The sequence below is a fragment of the Agelaius tricolor genome, unplaced genomic scaffold (assembly GCF_023055355.1).
Source record: "Agelaius tricolor isolate 1412-34295 unplaced genomic scaffold, bAgeTri1.0.p SCAF_5, whole genome shotgun sequence".
Taxonomy (NCBI): Eukaryota; Metazoa; Chordata; class Aves; order Passeriformes; family Icteridae; genus Agelaius; species Agelaius tricolor.
In genome coordinates this window covers 24482789-24502619 of record NW_027269265.1, presented here as the reverse complement: position 1 = coordinate 24502619, position 19831 = coordinate 24482789, and the positions used below count along the sequence as shown (strand labels likewise).

At 38.8% G+C, this 19831-nt stretch overlaps 1 protein-coding gene across 4 annotated transcripts in view; it reads left to right on the top strand.

Annotated features, from left to right (window-relative positions):
* The window catches only part of MIPOL1 (mirror-image polydactyly 1), a 187692-nt gene that overhangs the window by 144962 nt on the left and 22899 nt on the right, over positions 1 to 19831 (top strand). For all 4 annotated transcript variants that reach the window (XM_071426861.1, XM_071426863.1, XM_071426862.1 and 1 more), the window contains one exon: positions 18894 to 19124. In XM_071426861.1, the coding sequence (XP_071282962.1) occupies positions 18894 to 19124 (231 nt within the window). The remainder of the gene's footprint in view (positions 1 to 18893; positions 19125 to 19831) is intronic.

Genomic DNA, 19831 nt, shown 5'->3' with positions numbered 1-19831 from the left:
AGGGGCTGGCTCTTGGCCCTCAGAGGTGCCTTGCCAATAGAAACACTAAGCAGCAGGACTGAGGAAGTGGCATGAATATGGACTGGAGTGCCTAACACGCTCTGTGATGCAGTTTTAATTTGCACCCTGTGCTGTGCTACGTCCACTACTGCTCCTGCTACTGGCTGTTATAGTGGCAAAGTTCCTTGCATTTTTCAAATTAGTTGAGGACCAACAGCTTTTTGTGCCAAGTACTTTAAGGCTAGAAGTGCTGCACAGGTCCTTACACTGTATTGCACAGGACTTGAGCTGACTTCTCTACTTATTTGCTGTCGTGGGGTAATGTGAACTAAAACAACATTTACTTTGTCGTTTTTGCTGGGATGGGCCTTTTCACATGAATTTCTGTTCTTCTCTAAGAGCAACGATTTGCTTGACAGAAAGGAATTCCTTGCCACTGGATGCTGATATGGTCTCACGACTCTGTATGCAGGGCCCTGCTGGCATTATGTTCACAGCTGTCCTTTGCCTGGCTGATTCCCTAACCTTCTTTTTTAACTCTGCTCTATGTGGTTTTCTGTTATGAAAACCTATTCCTTGGTTTCTCAGTGAGCTGAAAAGTCTGGGAGAGGTGTAACTTTGTTCCATGCTTTTGAAATAAGCACATAGTTAGAGATATCTAGGAACCATTTTTCAAAGTCAATTAAAGCGTAATAAAATTGAGTTCTTGGAAGGTTTAAAGTCTCTGGAAGAACTACCTGCAATCAACCCACTGACTGCTAATGGTAGTTTGGAGTAGATAGCAATACAAAGTATGAGACTCCTATAGAAATACTTGTGAAAATTAGGATAAGGAGATCACTAAAGTTGATATCTATTCTATACAATGTAAGAATGCACAAAATCAAAATTGGAGAATCTATACAGAGTATATGCAGGATGATGAAATCTGTTATCTGGTAGAAAGGGTGTGTAGACAAAGGCTACATATTCTAATTCTACCATCGAAATGTTGAAATGATGGATGAATATAGATTAATCACATCACTAAATTCTGCTTCAGCTGCTTTATTTGTATAAACTGAATAAGAAGTTTTACCCTTTTGGATAACACCTTTAGAGACTATGAAAATGCAGGTACTCTTGCTTTAAAATGAGAGAAGGAAAACAGATACAGAATAAGAAGCAGCCCTCTCTAGAGCAAGTTAAAGAAACACAGGAAAACCGTGTGTGTAATAAGAGCTATTTGGAAGACAGATTTTCCCATGAGAAGTTAGGAAGAAAATCTAAAAGTGTAAAAAAAATTGTCTTGCCCTATAAATATTGTATGAAAGGGAATTCTTTTGTTATTAATATGATATTTAGAAATATAGTAATAACATTGTCAGGAGGACTTAAAATGCCATTTCATTTTCTGTTGGTTTTTCCCAGGACATGTTTTTATGTTAAAATGTCAATTCAATTATTTTGAAAAATCATGACTTTGATGTGTTTCAGTTCAATTCTCTTCAGCTGAAGAGCTGAAATCAAATGGCATTACAGTTTGAAATACTAAGGTGAAAGAAAACTTTTCGCTTAAAAATGTGCCACAGGAGGACAGCATATTTTTTTTTTATGTTGGATTTTATATTTCCCAATTAAAAAAAATCTTTGGTGAGAAGACCTTCTACATGAGCAATTTCAGTCGGTGCTAAACATAACATTACTTTTCTTACTCTGCATTTAACACTGCTCACAGTGGAAAAATGTTAGGGAGTATCTAAGAATGCAGGTGGCAGAAGAAATACTCTGCCTGTCACAGAACACAAAACAAAAGGCTGCTCATCTGTTTTGTTTACAAAGAGAGAAGTCCGAGAGTAAGGTATTTTCTTTATTCAATTTCCATCTAAACTTAGAGCTTTTGTTAAACTGATAAATGCATGCCATGCCTTTTACTGGAAAAATTTCCATTTTAACTTCCCACTCACTAACTGCTTTTCTAACTAATGTGATAGAGGTCGTGTGTTTTGGAAGGTTTTTAACCTGTGTCCAGCATTCCATAATGATGTGTTACTCATCTGGTATGGGTAGTTCTTCCAGCATAGGTGTGAAAACTGTCATTTTCAGGAGAATAGAGACCAACTTGGAAGCTTCAGCCACAGTTTTCCAGTGAATAAGTGGGCCTGCTGGGATTTGCTCAGTTCTGAGTTGCTCAGATATTTGAGTAAAGTGTAACATAGTAGTAATAGTTTGCTCTTAGAAGCAGCCATTTACATGGTCATGACAGGAAGGAGAACTAGCACAGAGCCACTTGTCTTTTTTCCTGATGCCTCAAGACAGGCATGTAACCAGTGGTATGGGGTTGCTGTCTCACTAGCAGAGGAGCTTTTATGGCTCTGAGTTTGGAAGGAAAAGCCACAGAAGGAGAGGGAGGGAGTTACACTGAGTGAATCATCAGTGTTGTATTTTGCTTAATAGCAAAGAGTTTAGAGAAGCTCTTCCACTACCTGAGCCTTTCATGTTATGGTTTCATCTTTTTTTCTCTTAATCTGTACTGTATCAGCAGTACAGAATGGCCACCCGAAAATGTTTTCATGAATGACAAAGTGCAGGGTCTGTTTCTTATTTATTTATTTCACACTGCCAGCAAGTCACACTTGGTATGACAGTTAGTGAATTGGAAAGTATAGTATTATACTGTGCAACACTACAAGTTTCTCCTGGTTACTGGTGGCTAATGTCCTGAGGAAGAGAGCCAAGAACGAGATCTCAGAATGAAAAGAAACCTACAAGCACTGTAATCTCAGAGTTGAACTCGCTGAGGTTGCTGACATTTGGAGCAAATAAAGTCACGCTCTGTCACACAGGTTCCACCACTGTGTCTCTCCAGTCATCAAGAGAGATATTTTTATGCAGTTTTTACCACTTTCTTAGGGCTTCTGCTTTGATTTTTGAGAGCAATTTCTTGGCTGTGGTAATTAAAATAGATTTTCTTCATGCCTGACACTGTCATTGCTGCCAAGCTTTCATAGTTCATAGCATGTGTCTGTACCATTCACAAGACACCACAACAAAAAATACTGATCACCACAAAATAAGCTTGGAAATTGGCCAAATTGTTTCAAAAGTAGGAAATAATAATGGCAATTGTGTAAAATTTGTTAAGAAATGTTATAATGTTAAGAGCTGTAACTGTAATGGATATCTCTCTTTTCAATGTAAATTTGTATTCAGTGCTGGTCAAAATAGGCTGGTATATGTAAGTGGTATCTGCCCAACAGTCAATAGTCTAAACTGTAAATTACTTGGGATTTCTCTGCTTCTCTTTTGTGTTTTTTTGTTTATTTTTTTTTAACTAAGCAGGAATGTATTAAAAAAACAAACCCCTAATATTTTGGGGGCGTTTACTATTTCTGTTGTTTGCAGCAGGAAAAGAAATCCTTTTGTTTCGTTTAACTATTCTTTTGAAATAGCATAGTAAGTAACAAGTGTTGGGTAGAAACAAAGCAAAGTCACAGTTGGATGTTGCTGTTATAAGATAGGCGATGACAATGGTATCTTTTTAGTGCATCTCTTATCTGTGGTGTCATTAAATCTAATGATGTGCTAAATAATAAAAGCAGCCTTATCACACTGCAAGGCTTTGAATTGTCTCAAAGTTGCCATGCCTGCGGGTTCCCTTTGGCTTTTGGACAGGGTTTGGAGTCGGAAGGAGCTGCAGTTCAGAGTGCATTTATGTGATCAAAGCTCTTTAGACAGATGGCTGCTAGCACTCCAAAATGATTAAAATATGTTCCAAGCAACATCAGTCTGTGGGCTTGGGGACCCAACCTTTCATTAGTCAATAAAGGGTCTTGAGTTCTTGAAAATGAAATCTTTAAAGGCTAATAAGGCTGCTGGTTTGCTCTGAGCTGTTTCTTTGGATTTGCAGTTGTGGATTGGAATTGGGCCAGTATCTGTCCAATAAATATGAGGGTTTAAAAAAATCTGGTTACAAGAGACCTCCCAGCAGATCTGCCTGTTAAACAGTGTGGCCAAAATTTTCAGTCTCATATATGTAAATTTAGACACCTGAGTTTGCATGTAGGGAGCTGGGAAGGGACCCACAAGTGCCCCTTTGAAAAAACAGTAATTTTTTGGAGCAATGGTTTAACTGTAGGTGCCAAATCTGGATCATTTTGACCTGTATAATTTTATTTTTAAATGCTTATGTGTTGACTAAGGATAATTCTAGAATACTTTGAGGATACAATAATCAAGAGCATCAAGCAAGTTTTCAGAGCTTTAAGAAACCAGCAATATTACTTACAGCATTCCCAAGTGTTGTCAGTACTTGCCAAATCTAAATGTGTGATAGTATAGTTGGGTGCTACAGTGTGGCTGCGTTTATTCTCTTGTCTACACCTGGCTTGTGAAAGAGAGCAATGGGGGGCTTGTGCAAGTGTGAGGTGTCTGTAACCTCTGCAGATTTATGTGAGGGCAGCAGCATTAAATGCCTGTTTAATAAGATACATGTTTAAGCCTTCTGTTTCTTTTTTTTTTCCTTTGTCTGACAGAAGAGAATCTGCTCTTACAATTTGCAAATTTCTGAACTTGAAGTGTTCTTACCCAGTAGAGACTTTCTACACAAGGCTAAAAAACCTGAAGATATGTAAATTCTCTCCAAAATGCCTCAAGATTTAGCCTGCTGCTGTAGAATGTATTTTAAAACACATCAGAGTTTTGACATGCACCAACAGAAGTAAAACAAGTCGTGGTGATCCCATTAGCTCAATGTGATCCCATTAGCCACATTGTTCAGCCTGTCTTCTTTCACCTTGGGAACAGCTCTTGCATTCCTTTTGTCAGGACTTGATGGGGCCAGCAACTGAAGTTCTTCCCCACACACACCATATTTACCCCAGGAATGTCATACTCCATTTCTTTTCCTCAGAGTCTCTCTCTGAAGCATTGCCTGCTCCTGAACTGCCAGTGAATTTTATTCATCATAAACATAAGCAAGATGTAACTGTTTTTTGATAAAGGTACATCAGACTCCAGGTTCTGATTATTTTGGTGAGCTGATTTGGTTTTTATTTGTTGTAAAATATCTGGTTTTTATGTCCCAAACCTTTTTGTCCACCATCTAAAAATCCTGCCATGTACTCTGCTCTTACAAATGGCTTCTGAACTGTGTCACATTTTCCCTAGCTCTAGACATAAGTATTTTGTTTCTGTTCTTCAGATTCCTGCAAAGTATTTTTTTTCCTCAGAAAAAACCTAAGAGCTCATTTGCTACAAAGTAGGCAAAACAAGACAAAAGTCTACAGTAAAAGCCCAGGATGTTGTGCACATGCCTGTTTCTCTTAGTGTCTCCATTTCTGGAGTTCCTTATGAACAGATATATTTACCTTGGACTTGAGAGTTCTCACAGTGACTTAAGTGTGCTCTGAAGTGGTCCTGTTATTTTATCTCTGTTACTGTTCTGCCTCCTAATCACCTAAATGAGTCAGAACTTCAGAGTAAGGAAATGCACAAAGCTTTCATCAAAGTGATATGATTATAGGGCTCAATAGATCATGAACAACTAGGACTGGTAAAAAAAGACTATAAAGGGCAGATTCACAATGTCTTGAGAGCAAACAAAATTTCTGTCCTTACGAATTATCTCTTTCTTTGTATCTCCTAATGTATTAGACTTTACATTAATCACTTTTCCCTCCATTCCAGGACATCATATGAAACTTTTTACTAATCAAGCCAGCATCCTGTATAGTCTGTTTTTTGGGGGGTTTTTTTGGATCATTTTTTCAAGCTTTGCAGAAGCTCCATTTCTAACTATGCCATGTAACAAGCAACTGCTACCAAGTGCTTCACCCATATTTGCAGGTCTGAGATTTCCAGAGAACTGAGCAGGACTTCAAGAGCAACATGAGTCTGAGGAAGTGGATGATTTTATATGTGCTGCTTAAGTGTTTGAGGGATTCCTGCTTTGAGTGTTCTGATTTTTCATTGTTTTCATCTGGAGTTGCAAGTCCCTGTAAGTTGTAAACACCAAGTCCTAAGGGTCTCCATTTGGGGAATGGAAATTAAGGGCCTCCTTTGGAATGTTTTTTCTTTGCCTCTCTATTCCCCTGGCTGTAAGATGTAAATCATGTGCTACTCATGCATTTTTTGGAAAGTGCATTGATTTAAGTTTTCTTTATTAGATTCTGCTAAATATTAAGTGAGATAAACCTAAATTTATCACAGTAGCTATTGTATTGCAGCAATCCTTCTGAAATGCAAGTACAGAACTGCCTTTTCCAGATGAGTCATACACTGTGAGTACCCCATTAATACATTTAATGTTTAATGACCAACTGTTTCTCCTGCTTCCTCCAAATTACTGTAAAGTTACTATTCCAAGGAGAGAAAGTAGCTTTATATTCTGGAGAAGACTGTGGCATTCATTGCTTTCAGTGAGAATGTAATCTTAAACAGTTCATAGTATTTCCTCTGCTAAAAAGCAAGCACAAATTTGGAAATCTCTAAATAGGAATGAGGCTGCAAGAGAGAAAAAAAAATAGGTATCTGCTGTTGCATTAGTTCAGTTTGGGGCATGTATGTGTGTGTGTGATCAAATTAATGTGTATATATACAACTTTGTTGTAGAAATGTTGCAGCATTCCTTTTTTTCTGTTTGTAACAGTGCAGCTCTTTATGATTGAGGGGAGGGGAAAATCTGGTTTTCTGAAGGAGGTGTTGAGCCTGCCAAAGTTGATGGAGGTGAATTTGGACAGCCAATTAGTGTGGGACAGCTAGATGGGAACAGAGAAGAATGTAAAATTACTAGATTGCTACAGATTTATGCTTGCCAGAAACAAACAGGCAAATTGTTTGTGATTTTAAAGACCCTGAGTTTGCAGACTTAAATAAAGACATGCCTTAAAAAATCCAAGAATATGTTGGCATAATGATACTTCTTTTGAACATTACACTAGAGAAAGGGTAAAAGAATGTCAAACATTTAAAAATTATTTTTGCTCAGCTAATTCTTCCATAATGGACGTTAATACTGTTGACATTACTCATGGATTGAATGCAAGCAATTTAGACAATAGATAGTATCAGGTGCTAATAGATCAAATGTAATTATTCTTTGTGAAATAATTTTACACAGTTTAGCAAAATGGTTTCAATAATGCAGTGCAAAGGAAAACGCTGAGTAAAAGTGAAAATACTGAGCTTTCTCCTCTAGGGGCATTATATGCATTTCTAAGTCATATTTTGTCTTCATAGCAAACTTTCCTCTATAGCAGCTTCCAGTACAAGTTATTACAATTCTTTTTGCATAAGATAGGTCATGTGAAGTTCAGCTGTAGGTGGGGCCACTCTGGTTGATTGGGGGACAGTCTTAATAGATCCATTTCATTAATTAAGTCATGCATTTTTTTATTAACAAAACCTGTATGTCAGGTTTAGCCAGCTGGGAGCCATTCTTATGGTTGTTATCTTTGTCAGAAGGAATATTGTGAAAATAAGGAATTACTGTACACGCATTAACTCCTGATTAAACAGAGGAATGACATCCGCTCACTTGCTGTTCTCGAAAAAATATCTTTGGGGCATATAATGGTGTTGATTCATTGATCCTGATCTTACATATCTCATTAAGGTAACAACTATGTACATTGTATTGAAAATATACCGTGAAGGATTTGTGTTATACCCAATCTATGTCATTGAAACAAACAAGGTTGAGGCCAAGATTTCAAACATCTAGATTATTTATTGTTTCTTTTTATTCCTGAAGGAACGTTTTCGTCTTGCCCATATCTTTGGCTGCATTAAGTAATATTTTCTTGCCTTTTTTCTCTTCTGGTCTTCCATTCACAGAGATCAGGAGGAAGCAGCAAGGTTTCCAGGAAGTATTTAGTTGTACTAGGCAGCCAGAAGGTCGCCTGCTTATGGTCACAGCCTTTAGTTTCTTGATACAAAGAAATTCAAAGCAGTGGGAAATGCACTAATGGCTTCCACTATCATTAAAGAAGATTGAACTAGGAGGAGCTTTCACCAAAGAGGAAGAAATTCTGTTAATTTGTCCTTCACCAAAAAGACTGCAAAGGATGGATAACAAAGTTCATGTTATCTGATTTATCTTTCTTTTACTTCTGAGGTAGGCAGAATCTTAATGTTATCCAGGCTTATATAAGATAATCTTCTGTTTGTTTCAATCATATTCTGTAAATGGGACTTCCATCCTAAGGGTTTTGGTGGAGATAGAGAAATATATATTCTTCCATTTAGCTCTTCTTCTCTACTGTCTGTACCAAAGGAGTCATTTTACCATACTTTTGCAGTTGTGACAGTAGAATGAGGAATGTCATGATGTAGGAATTTAGTTTTCCATCTTGAGCAATGTTACTGCTCATATCAGAGGAGGATATAATATCTGTTGCATATGTATAAGCATAGTAGGCAGTATTCATACCAATAATTATCTTGTCCTATTCAAAAAATAAATAAGGAATTGAAGAGTGTTGAATTCCGTGTTGGCCAGATTTCACAAGAGCTTTCATATTCATTCAGTTTCCTTGTCAGGTCCTGAGAAAATAATTAATCCTTTGGTTCAGTGCAACTAATATATTTCCTGCTACAGTTTTTCACTTTACCTGCTGGTCATGGAGAAATGAAAGAAAAACTGCAGTTTTTCTTGTGAAATCCTGCTCATAAAGTGAAAAATGTTATTTTCCTCTTCAACCAAGCTAAATTAAAGTGCACAACTATATTAATTTTTTACACATTTTATTTCTATAACTCAATGGTCAAAACTCACGAGGGTAAAGGAAGAGAGAGGTGAGGGAAGCTGATTTTAAAAGTTTAGGATACAGAAATCCATTCAGCACTGTTTATAGCCTCTTTCCAACCCCTATGCTTGAGAGCTTCCCTTCACTGATTTTTCTCCAACAGCCACCAGTCTAATGTCTCACTTTTCAAGAGGTATGAAAGTTGTGTGTTTTGGCTTCCAGTCATGTGCCATATCCAGCTGATGGCCCTTTTCACTGGGAGGAAAGAAAGAACATCTCAGAAAACAAGGATGTTTGTGCTTGGGGCAGATCAACAAAGTACAGGAGGCTTCTGTCACTGCCTGTGCCCCGTGGTGACAGTGGCGGCTGAACTTGCAATGGGGAGGCAAAAACTTGTGAAAAACTGTTTTTTCCATTAAGTTCCCAAACCTGGATCCCAAACAGGTTCCCAAACCTGTCTGCTGAGGTTAACCCCATTGATGTGCATTGTTAATGCTTGCATACTGTTAATTAGCTCTTCAGTGTCTTTCCATGAACAATAATTGGCACTGAGACCTGAACCAATCTGGGCCTCAGGTTTCCAAGATGCGGCACATGTAGATAAGAAGAAGAAGAAATCCAGGACCCCAAAAGCTTTGATTTTAAAGAAAATTAACTAGGGAAAGTGTCACGGTTTGATGTCTCAAACCACGACAGAAAGGCACTTTATTCCCAGTTTCAGCATGGCAGGCTGAGTTCTGCATGTTGTGACTTGCTCAGTACCACACAGAAGACATGAAATAGAAGACGGAATTCAAGACAGGGCTCTTATCCCCAATCCACTAAATCATTCCCTTAGCATGTGCCCTTGTCTCACGTTAAGGAGAATGGCCCAGACAAGTCTGCCCAGTTGCTTCAGTAAGCTTTGGTACAATAGGGAAGCAGACTTCCCTTATATTAAATTTCCCAGGCGCTCCCTTTATCATTTAAGCCATCATTTTAACTGCCTTGTTTCATAGTGCTTAACTGTCCATGGAGCTGTATGATTTATATGAGCAAGGGTTTGGCAGCAGCAGCTAGGTAAGACAGGACTTACTGAGTAGTGATATGTTGCCATTGTGTCATTAACATGGCGTTCAAGAGGTAAGTTGCTAACTGTGTATCCACACAGCAATCCCCAAGCCAAGTGCATTTTTGTATTGGAGAAGCCATGATAGCATTAGTCGACATTTTGGGTGTCTTTACCCATGTGGAGGACAGATTTCAGACTGCAGCCCATGCAGTCCTCCTAGTGAGTCAGCAGCCATTGCAGAGTAGTTCATGTTGCTGGGTACAATACCAAGAAAGTGGGGAAAATGCGCTGGGCACACTCACCCAGAGTTCATCAGTACCTCACTTACTGGCAGTCTGGTGACCAAAGCTGGGCATGGGCTGGACACAGTACACCATGTTTGCTTTTCATCAGAGTTGCATAATATTTTTCAGTACCACCTTTGAGTAAGATCAGACAGAACTGTTCAAAAACTCTGTTTTATTTTCTTGGGACAGGAAAGGAGGTATCCTCAAAGTTTAAAAGTTACATTTTCCTTTTCTTTTAATCATGCAAAGATTTTTTTAACCCACTGAATCATTCATTCAGCAAGAAAGTAGGGACAAGGAGCAGAGCCTCATGTGATTCCCCTTCACAGGTTAGTCACATTGAAGGCTAGCTTTAGGGCTACTTTTTCTAGCTTTAGGGCTACTCAGCTCATCCATGAGATCATCCCTCTCTGAAATACCATATGTATTCAATTATTCCATCTTTGAAACACATTCTTCTAATTGCCTTCTCCTGGAGAGACTCTTCTCTTCCTCAGCTGGATGTTCCTGGCCATGCTGGAAAGCAGGGCTGGCTTCCAGCTTGGGGTCCAAGACAATTTTGTCTCTTGCTTTTCTGATTCAGTGGAGGAGTTAAGCCAAGCAATCACAATAGCAAATCAGGACAGCCATAAAATTCACGATCATGTCTGATTTATAAAGATAACATTGTATTAAGTACAAGAAATATTCTGAGGTTTTTAGTAACAGGCTTTCTTCAGCTGATCATTCCTAAATGGTGCCATGTACTTCACTGCTTGATTAATTTATATGCCTTTATGATTTTAAATAATAGTGTTTTCACCAGAGGCAATTACTAGTGATTAGAAAACCTCAGGATGTTCACTTTATCTATGGCAGTGTTTGGGAATTATTCCTGTGATCTTTATTTTTGAAGACTATTGAATGGCATCAAGAGCACAAAGGAGGCCATGTAAACACTGGGGAAAAAGTAATGCTTATTCTTCTGGGAAAACATTTATGGTGATTCACATTTTGGAAACTGAAACACTATCAATGTTTTATTCCCAGATTATTTTCCAAGAAAAATCTTGGATCCATTGCTGAATCAGTTTCTTCAAAATACTTAGGCTCATATTGAAGTTGGATCATACAGAAGAGGCTGGAAAACTGTGCTGTGGGAGAGAGTCAGAGGATTCCTCCATTCTCTGACATTAGCACAGAGGCATGGAATAAGCTCATCTAAGTGTCTAAGGTGGTATTTGGATCCTACCTGGCTCTAGCAGAGGGATACCTGCATGATGTGAAAAGATCAGGACAAAAGTTTCTTTGTTAGGGATCTAGACTGGCAACTTCGTACAGAAAAAATAGGAAATGGAATTATGCTTAATAAAACTTATCACATGAATATATCCACTTGGAGATGGGAATATTCAATGTATAGGTACAAAAAGTCTCTGGATCCTAGTATAACTATTTTAGAGTCCGGGGGTTTTTTTCCTGTGAAAAGAAGCTAAAAATCCTACATTGTCTTGATGTGAATAAGAGCTAAGAATTTTTCAGAAACTGAAGCTTTGTAAGAAAATCTCAAATACGCACTTGTATAACAGGTTTTGAACGAGTTTGGCACAGTATTACTAGTACAGTATAAAGGGCTAGGTTCCTTGATGTATATTTCTAGTTGGCATTTTATCAAGGAAATAAACTTTGGGTTTTCTTTATATTGTGACATGTGGATTGAAACTACATTTTCTGTGTCCAAAGCCTTGATTTAAAAGCATTAGATCATTAAATTCAGTGCTTTTGCATAAGACTAAAATTGTAACCGAACAAATTATTTATGCAGATAGAAGCAAGATAAAGTTTCTTTCAAGAGTTCTTTAACATATCAGATTGATAAGAGTCAAAACACCTTTACTGCCATTAAATATTTACCAAGACTTGGCTTTTGGAAGAGGGGCAGTTCAGTGCAGTGTGTTTGGCTCCATGCAATGCTATTGATTAGCTATCAGAAGGACATAGTTAATGGGTAACTGGAGGTATTACAGAGCTCTCCACATTCTTGTCAAGTCTTTTCTCTGAAGATGACCTAAAATAAAGTCAGTTACAACTGGCGTTCACCTGAGACAGATTGCACAAGTTCGCCTACGGTATGAACAAAAGGTTCACAAGGATCAGTTGACCAGGTCTTAGGCAATCCTTTCTAGTAGCTGTCATCACTGCTGGACTTTAGAACTGCACGTGTTTACATTTAATTAGAAAGAACACACAGTTTACATCGCACAGTAGCTATCGGCATCGAATCAGAATTGATTTCCGCTCTCTTTCTCAAATGGCTATTTCTTTCCGACTAATTAAAAAAAGGCACATAACAAAATGACTCATATAAATTTTAAAGCAAAGTAAACACTATTCCCTGGAGACAAAAATAAAAGTCAACAGCACATAGTCATTACATTGAGCTTGTTTTCAGGTGATTCTGATGCCTGCATTATGATACGCATCAGTGCCATCAGATTTCTTTTATATAGATTTATAAATGGCACGCCCCTTTGCGCTGAGTGGACACTTCATTGACTGTTTCAGTTTTCAGGGTCAGGATACTTATTTCAGCTGGATTGCTGCAATTTATCTAATATAAGTTGATTCACTAATATTCCTGCTTTTTGCCAAAAGATTTTATTAATTTGAAATAAAATTGTCTGTGTGTAGGTCACTCATGTAAAATAGAAGCCAGATGCCATTATCTTTACCAGTGAGAAGCTGCAAAGGAAACTAAAGGCCCAAGCCATATTAGCCTTAACTTCATACCTAATTTCTAACAAAGAAATCTCCATTAGATTTTATTAGCTCTGCAGGCAAATCTAAATTCAAACTATGATGACAGGCATCATCAATTAAGGCTTCTGGCAGAAATGTCTGGCTCTTGAGTGCCCCCATTCTTTGTCATCAGGGAAGATTCCCATGGTTGGCGTTTTGGAGAGTAAATGTTCACACCAGCAGTACTGTCAAGCCTGTGGGAACTGAAGGGGTTGCTGAACGTCTAGACTGGGTTGGTGGGTGTGTGGGGACAGTAGGAGCTGATCCTGAAATGTCTGGTCAGAGGACTTGATGTTCCTTTATGCCCTGGTTTTCTTATGAGTGACAGTGTTCAGGCTGAAGCTCTTGGCAAGGATGATCAGAAAAAGACAAAAAGTAATCCACAGTGTTTTAAATCACAAAGTAGTACATTGTTTTCTACCAGTTTTTGTTGGTATGCCAGTGGTTGTTATTTCAGTGCACCTCCAAGAGTTACTGCTTTCTTAATTCAGTTTAGATTTGAGGAGAATGGTGCACTGTTCTTTAAATGGTTGTCAGAAATGTTGTTGAAAACATAGTCTCAGTACAAAAAATAAATCGCTATGACCTTTAGGACAAGATCCTCTGTGTCTCTTCCACCAAGTTCGTGTTTCTGCAAATCCCTGACATCGGCAGTTTCCCTGCTGGCCCCAGGCCAGAGCTGCTGGCTCCACACCACCCACGTACACACCCCTTCAGTGATCCATGTCAACCCAGCAGCCAGCAGAGAGGCACAGGTGCTGCCAGCTCAGGCTGGGCAGGGGAAGGTGGCCGTGCCTCTTGTCTGTGAGCTGGCTGGGCCCCTCCTCTTTGCCTGTTGCCCACAGCTGAGCCAGGGGCTGCTCTGCCTCTGCTAAATGCTTGCACCTCCCAGGGAGAGCAGACAGGAGGTTGTGATACACATTAAAACATGGAGTCACTGGCACCATCTTAGATGTCCATTATATTCACATACTGAGGTCACTCTTGGTGCCAGCTCTGTCTTCGATTAATAGATAAGGTTCCCTCTCTATTTGCAGTGTTACCTAAATAATCCATTACTGTAGGGAATAACTACAGTATTACAAATACTAAGTTAAAGTTATTTTGTTAACTAAAGCCATTGGCAAATATTTAAGAATAGCCAAAGCATATGAATTGACAATAAAGAACAGATACAAGATAACAAAATTCTTACTTGTAGAATCTAGTGGAATAAAGTAAACACCTTACAATTTTTTTTATTTTTCTTTTTTTAATTTTGGGTTAATTTTACTTAGTTAGGAGCAAGCCTTCATGTGCACCCAGTAAATGCTTAGGCTAAAATATGCTAATACAGCCAATTCTTTGTCAAAACATGATAGGAACATTTTATGGAAAGCTTGGTTCTAGGAATAAAATAATTTGGGAAAACTGCAGAGTATTTGCAATAGTTTACTGTATTGCAGTCCTCTAATTCATGGAAAAATTTGAGAGCCTGTGAATACGTGTTTTGCAATTAGCACAGATACCTTGCAGAACCCTGAAGATGTGTAATTAATGCTAACATGTAGCAAGTAATATTTAGTATTAAAGCATAAAGTCTACAGTAGAGATTCAGTATAGACACAGTAGATATCTACAGTTCTCTTATGTGAACTCATGTGCACCATATCCCTGTGTGAGAAAAAAAGGTAAGTTGCCATCTTCCCATCTCTAATCAATTACAGATAGCAGAGACCCCAGCTCCAGGTGCATCAGGTACCCAGGGAATTCAGGTGGATTTCTTAGCTACAAGCTAGCGCCTTGGCTGTGGGTCTGTGTCACAGCATATACCACAGCTAAGACAGCTGCAATGCACAGGGCATCACCATACAATTTCAAAAGGCTTTAAGCATCCACCCATACAGAGCAACACCTTACCATATCAGAAGGCTCCAGGCATCTGCCCTTCTTAGTCTTTAGCCCAACCTTTTATACCCCTCATGTTGATGCATTGCACCTGTGTGCCCTCTGTTCCCTTTGGTGATTGGTTAGTGCACCTGGGCACTCCATGGCTCATTGCTGTCAATGCTGCTCACCTGCTTCTCACAGCTGTAGCTCACTGGGGATGGGGCTTGGCCGCAGCCCCATTCCCAATTACCACAGGCCTGTGCTCTAGCTGAAGGGAATGGCACTATGACTGCAAACACCTCAAAAAGTCTTCCTTCTAGTCATCAGTCCCATGCATGTTTTGCTCTGTTTCAACCAAACACTGTTAATCCACAAACTATTTTTGTGGAGGTCCTAGACTGTTTGATGGCATGGTGAAAGAGAGGAATGATAGGTGGTGCTGAATGTCGTGTGCGTATCACTCACATGAGGCTGTGCTATCTGAGCAATTTGCCCAGGGGCTGCATAAAGTGAACAGAAGAAATTTGATTACTGTTCAGCTCCCTAAATAAAGAGTTTGTAATGGAGGCATGATTTGCAATTATGTTTTGTTTGAGAGCATATCTTGGTAGTCCTTCAGCTTCAAGAAAGGCTCAGATTATTAATTCCGTGTCCTACTCCCTCTCCCAGGCTAATCACAGGGAAATGGAATGGGTACTTCAGTGGTCCTGGACAGTAAAAATGAAGCTGAAAGGAATATGTTTTCTGGTTGGCATCACCAGAAGACCATCTGGATTTAGTTTTGTCCTAAATTCTGATTGTGCTGCATCTAACTTAGCTCTTTCAGCAGTGTTGAGTCTCTTGACATTAGTGATGCTCAGAGCACTTTGCAAAGGTAGCATTGTGATTGCTCTTATTTAAAGATAAGAAGACTGAGGCTCAAGGAGGAGAAGTGTGTTTGCTAGTGGCCTTTAATTGCTATTTGTTGAAACATAGAAATTCTAAGATGGATAGTAGTCAATTCAAGCTTTCACTGTAGCTAATGAACCTATGTTTTAATCATCTAGTGTGCAGGCTTTTAGGACCCTGGTAGAGGTTGCAGATTTCTCTAGATCATTTCAGGACCAGAGGCTGAATCTCAAGGTGCCACTCACTGTTGTTCCATACTCACATGTAATTGAGTCTGGGCATGCATGATCAGCACCAATCTGTCAGCATAGTGTCCTGTGAAATCCTGAAGTTGTATGCCCAACCACCACAGAGAAGAAAATCAATGGTGGCCTCTGTTCAACTGTGGTTGAGGTTCCTGAGCTCTAGACTGTGAATGCATGGGTACATCACACAAGAGAGTGACACTCTGTGATGGACTGTGACAGTGCAAAGAACATACTCTGCATTGTGTGCAACGAGCATTCCCACTGTAACATGGTCCATGGCCTGCGTGCCAGAGTCTGCCCATGGCTGGTGCCTTCGGATAAATTAGTGAGCGATGGTTTGTTGTACTGGGAAGAAAACACAGTCCTCTTACCTTGTGTAAATGCAGGCAAAGGAAGACTAGTAAAATATTTGTCTATGGTAAGGCAGTGTCATCTAGTTACCAGCCTACCAGCTGTCAGGTTCCTGACTCACATGTAATGCAAACTTGACTATTTAATATCCTCCACTTCACAGCAAAATTTCAAAGTCCTTTTAGGGCTTATGGGCTTTTTTTGATACCATCTTATTGCAGTATTTCCTAAGAGCACCTTTGAGGTAGTATTTTCAAGGTATTGATGCTGCCTGGCCCTTGAGTGCACTCAGCGGCATGAGGGGACGCTCTTCAAAGCCATCCTGAGTGCAGGCTGAGGCCTGAGAGGTCTCCAGGACCTGTGAGAAACATTTGTGGTGAAAACCAAGGTCAGAGCTACATGCTTTTGGGAACATTGGATATGTTTATCACTGGGGTGGAGGCAGTGGGAGGGAACCGGTAGGGAATGTTTGGTTTTTTGCTGGATTTTATTTTTTTTTTTTTTTTTTGTTCCTTTAGGTGGAAGGTTTTGCTATGTTGTTCAGTTATTGCTTCAGGTGGAAAATCATTTCCCGCCTAGCAGCAAAAGTATGCCTGGCAAGCTGAGAAGTGTTTTAGAAGCAGCACTTCATAAAGTTGATTTTCAGCCAAAGTCAAGTCCTTCTGGGAGCTGTTACAACTGGGGATATTTCTTTGCAAGGTTGAAGCTACTCTGACTTTGGTGACTGAGAAAACCTCTTGCTCTCTACAGGAGCTGGACAAGTGATATCAATTCATATCACTTTTTCTTCTGCCTAGACCCAGTTAAGGCAGGTTCCTGAAGCTCTCAGACCCAAGCTGGAGCAGGAAAGAGGCATGTTGCCATAATAAAGCAAAAGGCTTACTAACAAGAATATGTGAATTACTGAAATTCAGGAACTATTTAAATACTTCTGTGACCCATTCTTCAGGCCTAGAGCTCCCATTTATTTTTTTATTATAGCATAGAGAAATAATCTTCAAGTGAATGAAGGAATTTCAAACTAGTAAGTTTCAGAAGGGATGAAATAAAAGTATTTTACCAAAACACATATTGATGAAAGTCTGGAAATGAAATGCTTTTGAAAAAAAAAATTGTTAAAAGATCTGTCAATCACAGTGCCTTTATCTGGAGGAATCACACTGGTTAAAAAGTGTATACATCAGAATCTATTGGTCACTCAGATGCAATCATTATGAGTCAAGACATGTAGTATTATATTGCAATTGTAGTAGTATATATGTGTTTTTCATGGCCAGTCTTTGAAAACGGGCCTGGTTGTCACCACAGAGAGCCAGTATTTTAGGATCTAAATAAATTATTTTATTCTTTGTATATTCTGGGAAAAAAACTCCGAGCTAGTGTGAACAAGGTAGAATATTTAGTCTATCCTCCAGTTTTTTGACCATATATTTCAGACCCATATATTCACTGAACAGTTTAGCTTCTCATCTGTCTTTTTTTTCTTCTAATCTTGTGCCAGGTGTTTAAGAAGCGGGCAGCAGTGGTATTTCAGTAACCTGCTTTCGACATTATTTGCATACCTTTGTGTTTTTCCATGGTGATCAATGCTCAACTGTAGTGGAACTTCAGTCAGTAAATTTTATGTGCAACTGCTAGAGTAATTTTTTTTTAATTAGTCCATTCTAGGAATTCTAATGTCCCTTTATGAATATTTATATTTTCAATATGTCTTCATTTAATTAAGAAGATTTTTCACATTGTTTTCAGATAATCACAGGTAGTATGCATGATGATAAGTCAACATCTGACTCTATTTCTCTTAGTTCATCCACATTTTGTTTTTCCATGTATATTATATTTTAGTTTATTCATAGTTTTCCTTCATGGGCTGTTGGAACAGTCAGTGTTTTCCATGCAAATACCTTAATAAACTGCAGAGAAAGAAAATATGCTATTGCATACTAGCAGGTGTCATATAGACTGTCTTGAACACTTTAAGCAGTGTGTATGGCTACTAGAAATCCACACTGAAATAATGTTTGATTTGTCCAGAACTTTCTGATACACAAATACAAAGCATTTAGTACTATATTCTGGTTTGTTCATTGAAAGAGTGTTGGGTCTGTGCTCTTGGATTTGGAATCTCTATGAACTTACCTCAAAATCCTGGATAAAACTGAATGGAGACATTTAGAATTGATTAGCATGTGCAAATCATATTACTAAGTAATCCTGCTGATTTACTGATTTTAATTTTTGAATTGTAGTGGTTTTATTCCTTTCATTTTATTGAAAAGTCTTCTTTTGCAAATAAATCCCCTGTAGCTGGTGGTTCTGCTTGCTAAAAGAGAGTCCTGTGTACCACAAGTTATTAACATATCAGTAACTTATACTGATTAATTCAACTTCATGTAAATCACAATAAAAACTTTTTGCAGCTCAGAGGTGATCAACAAGATGCTACAGCTGGAAAATACTTCCTCTTGAGTTTTTGCTGAATTTTTTTTTTCACTTTTTCAAGGTTGTTACATACTTCTAGAAGAGCATTGCAGAAAAGGTTTATTCTTTTTGTTCTCTGTCACTTCTGAAATATAATTTGTTTTGCTACTAGTGCATGTGAGTCCAAATATATGACATATTGAATGTATTAATTAATTCTTGCAGCTCAGCCTTAGACTGAAATTTAATAACATGTATAATTTGTTTTTCCCAGGTTATACAAGTCTTTGTCTGAAGGATTGAGTCTGAAGAACCAGCCTAGCTATGCTTTCAGTACTTCTGAAGGGGGACTGCAGGGAAGGGAGGATGTTGTGACTCTAACCTATGGCCAGATTGAGGAGCTGGCAGCTCAGCTGCAGCAGACTCGATCCGAGCAAAAGGACACCGAGCTGAAGCTCCAGAAGGCCCTGGAAGCTTCACAGGAGGCCAATGAAAAAGTTCAAAAGTGAGTCACTTGCCTTCCAACAAAAATTGCAGTTGTAATCCACAGGAAGCATTTTTTTTGGTATTTTGTCTATAAATGAAAGTGTGGCAGTACTCAGAAAAGGTCCTTTAAAATGATTCTTCCTTTGTCAGCTCATTTCCTACTCAGTGTGAAGCTGATCATTTTAACAGTTTTGTGCTATTAGGCAAGTCAGGGTACCTCTCATTACTGTTAAGGAAATTGCTTCCTACACGTGCAAGGCACAGAGAAAGTCTTTCCATCTCCTATGAATGGTTTTCACTGTTCTTTTACCCTGTGGCAATCCTATGGCTACAGAGTATTTCCCTTTTTAATTGCATGGTAGAATAGTACGGTTCTCATTTTTGGTCTGTTACACATCTGGCAGGTTTCATGCCACGGTAAATGCTTATGGGGTTGTTTAGGGATGGCTTCAAAATCTCACTGAGAGCCACAGGAAGTCTCTGAGTTGGTGAACAGAGATTGTATTCTCTTTGCCATCATGAGTTTCCCTGTTAAAAGGTTACTGAACTCCAAAACCTGAAGTTCATCTCTAGTGAAGTACTTATTGTCATGTTTGTTATTAGTTGTGCCTCTTGACAGTCCGACACTTCTCATCTCTGCATTACATTCATCAACTGCAAAATTCTCCTCTCTCATCCTTCTGAGGTGGTCGATGCTGAGCTGATGCAAATTGTCCTGTCTGTCCA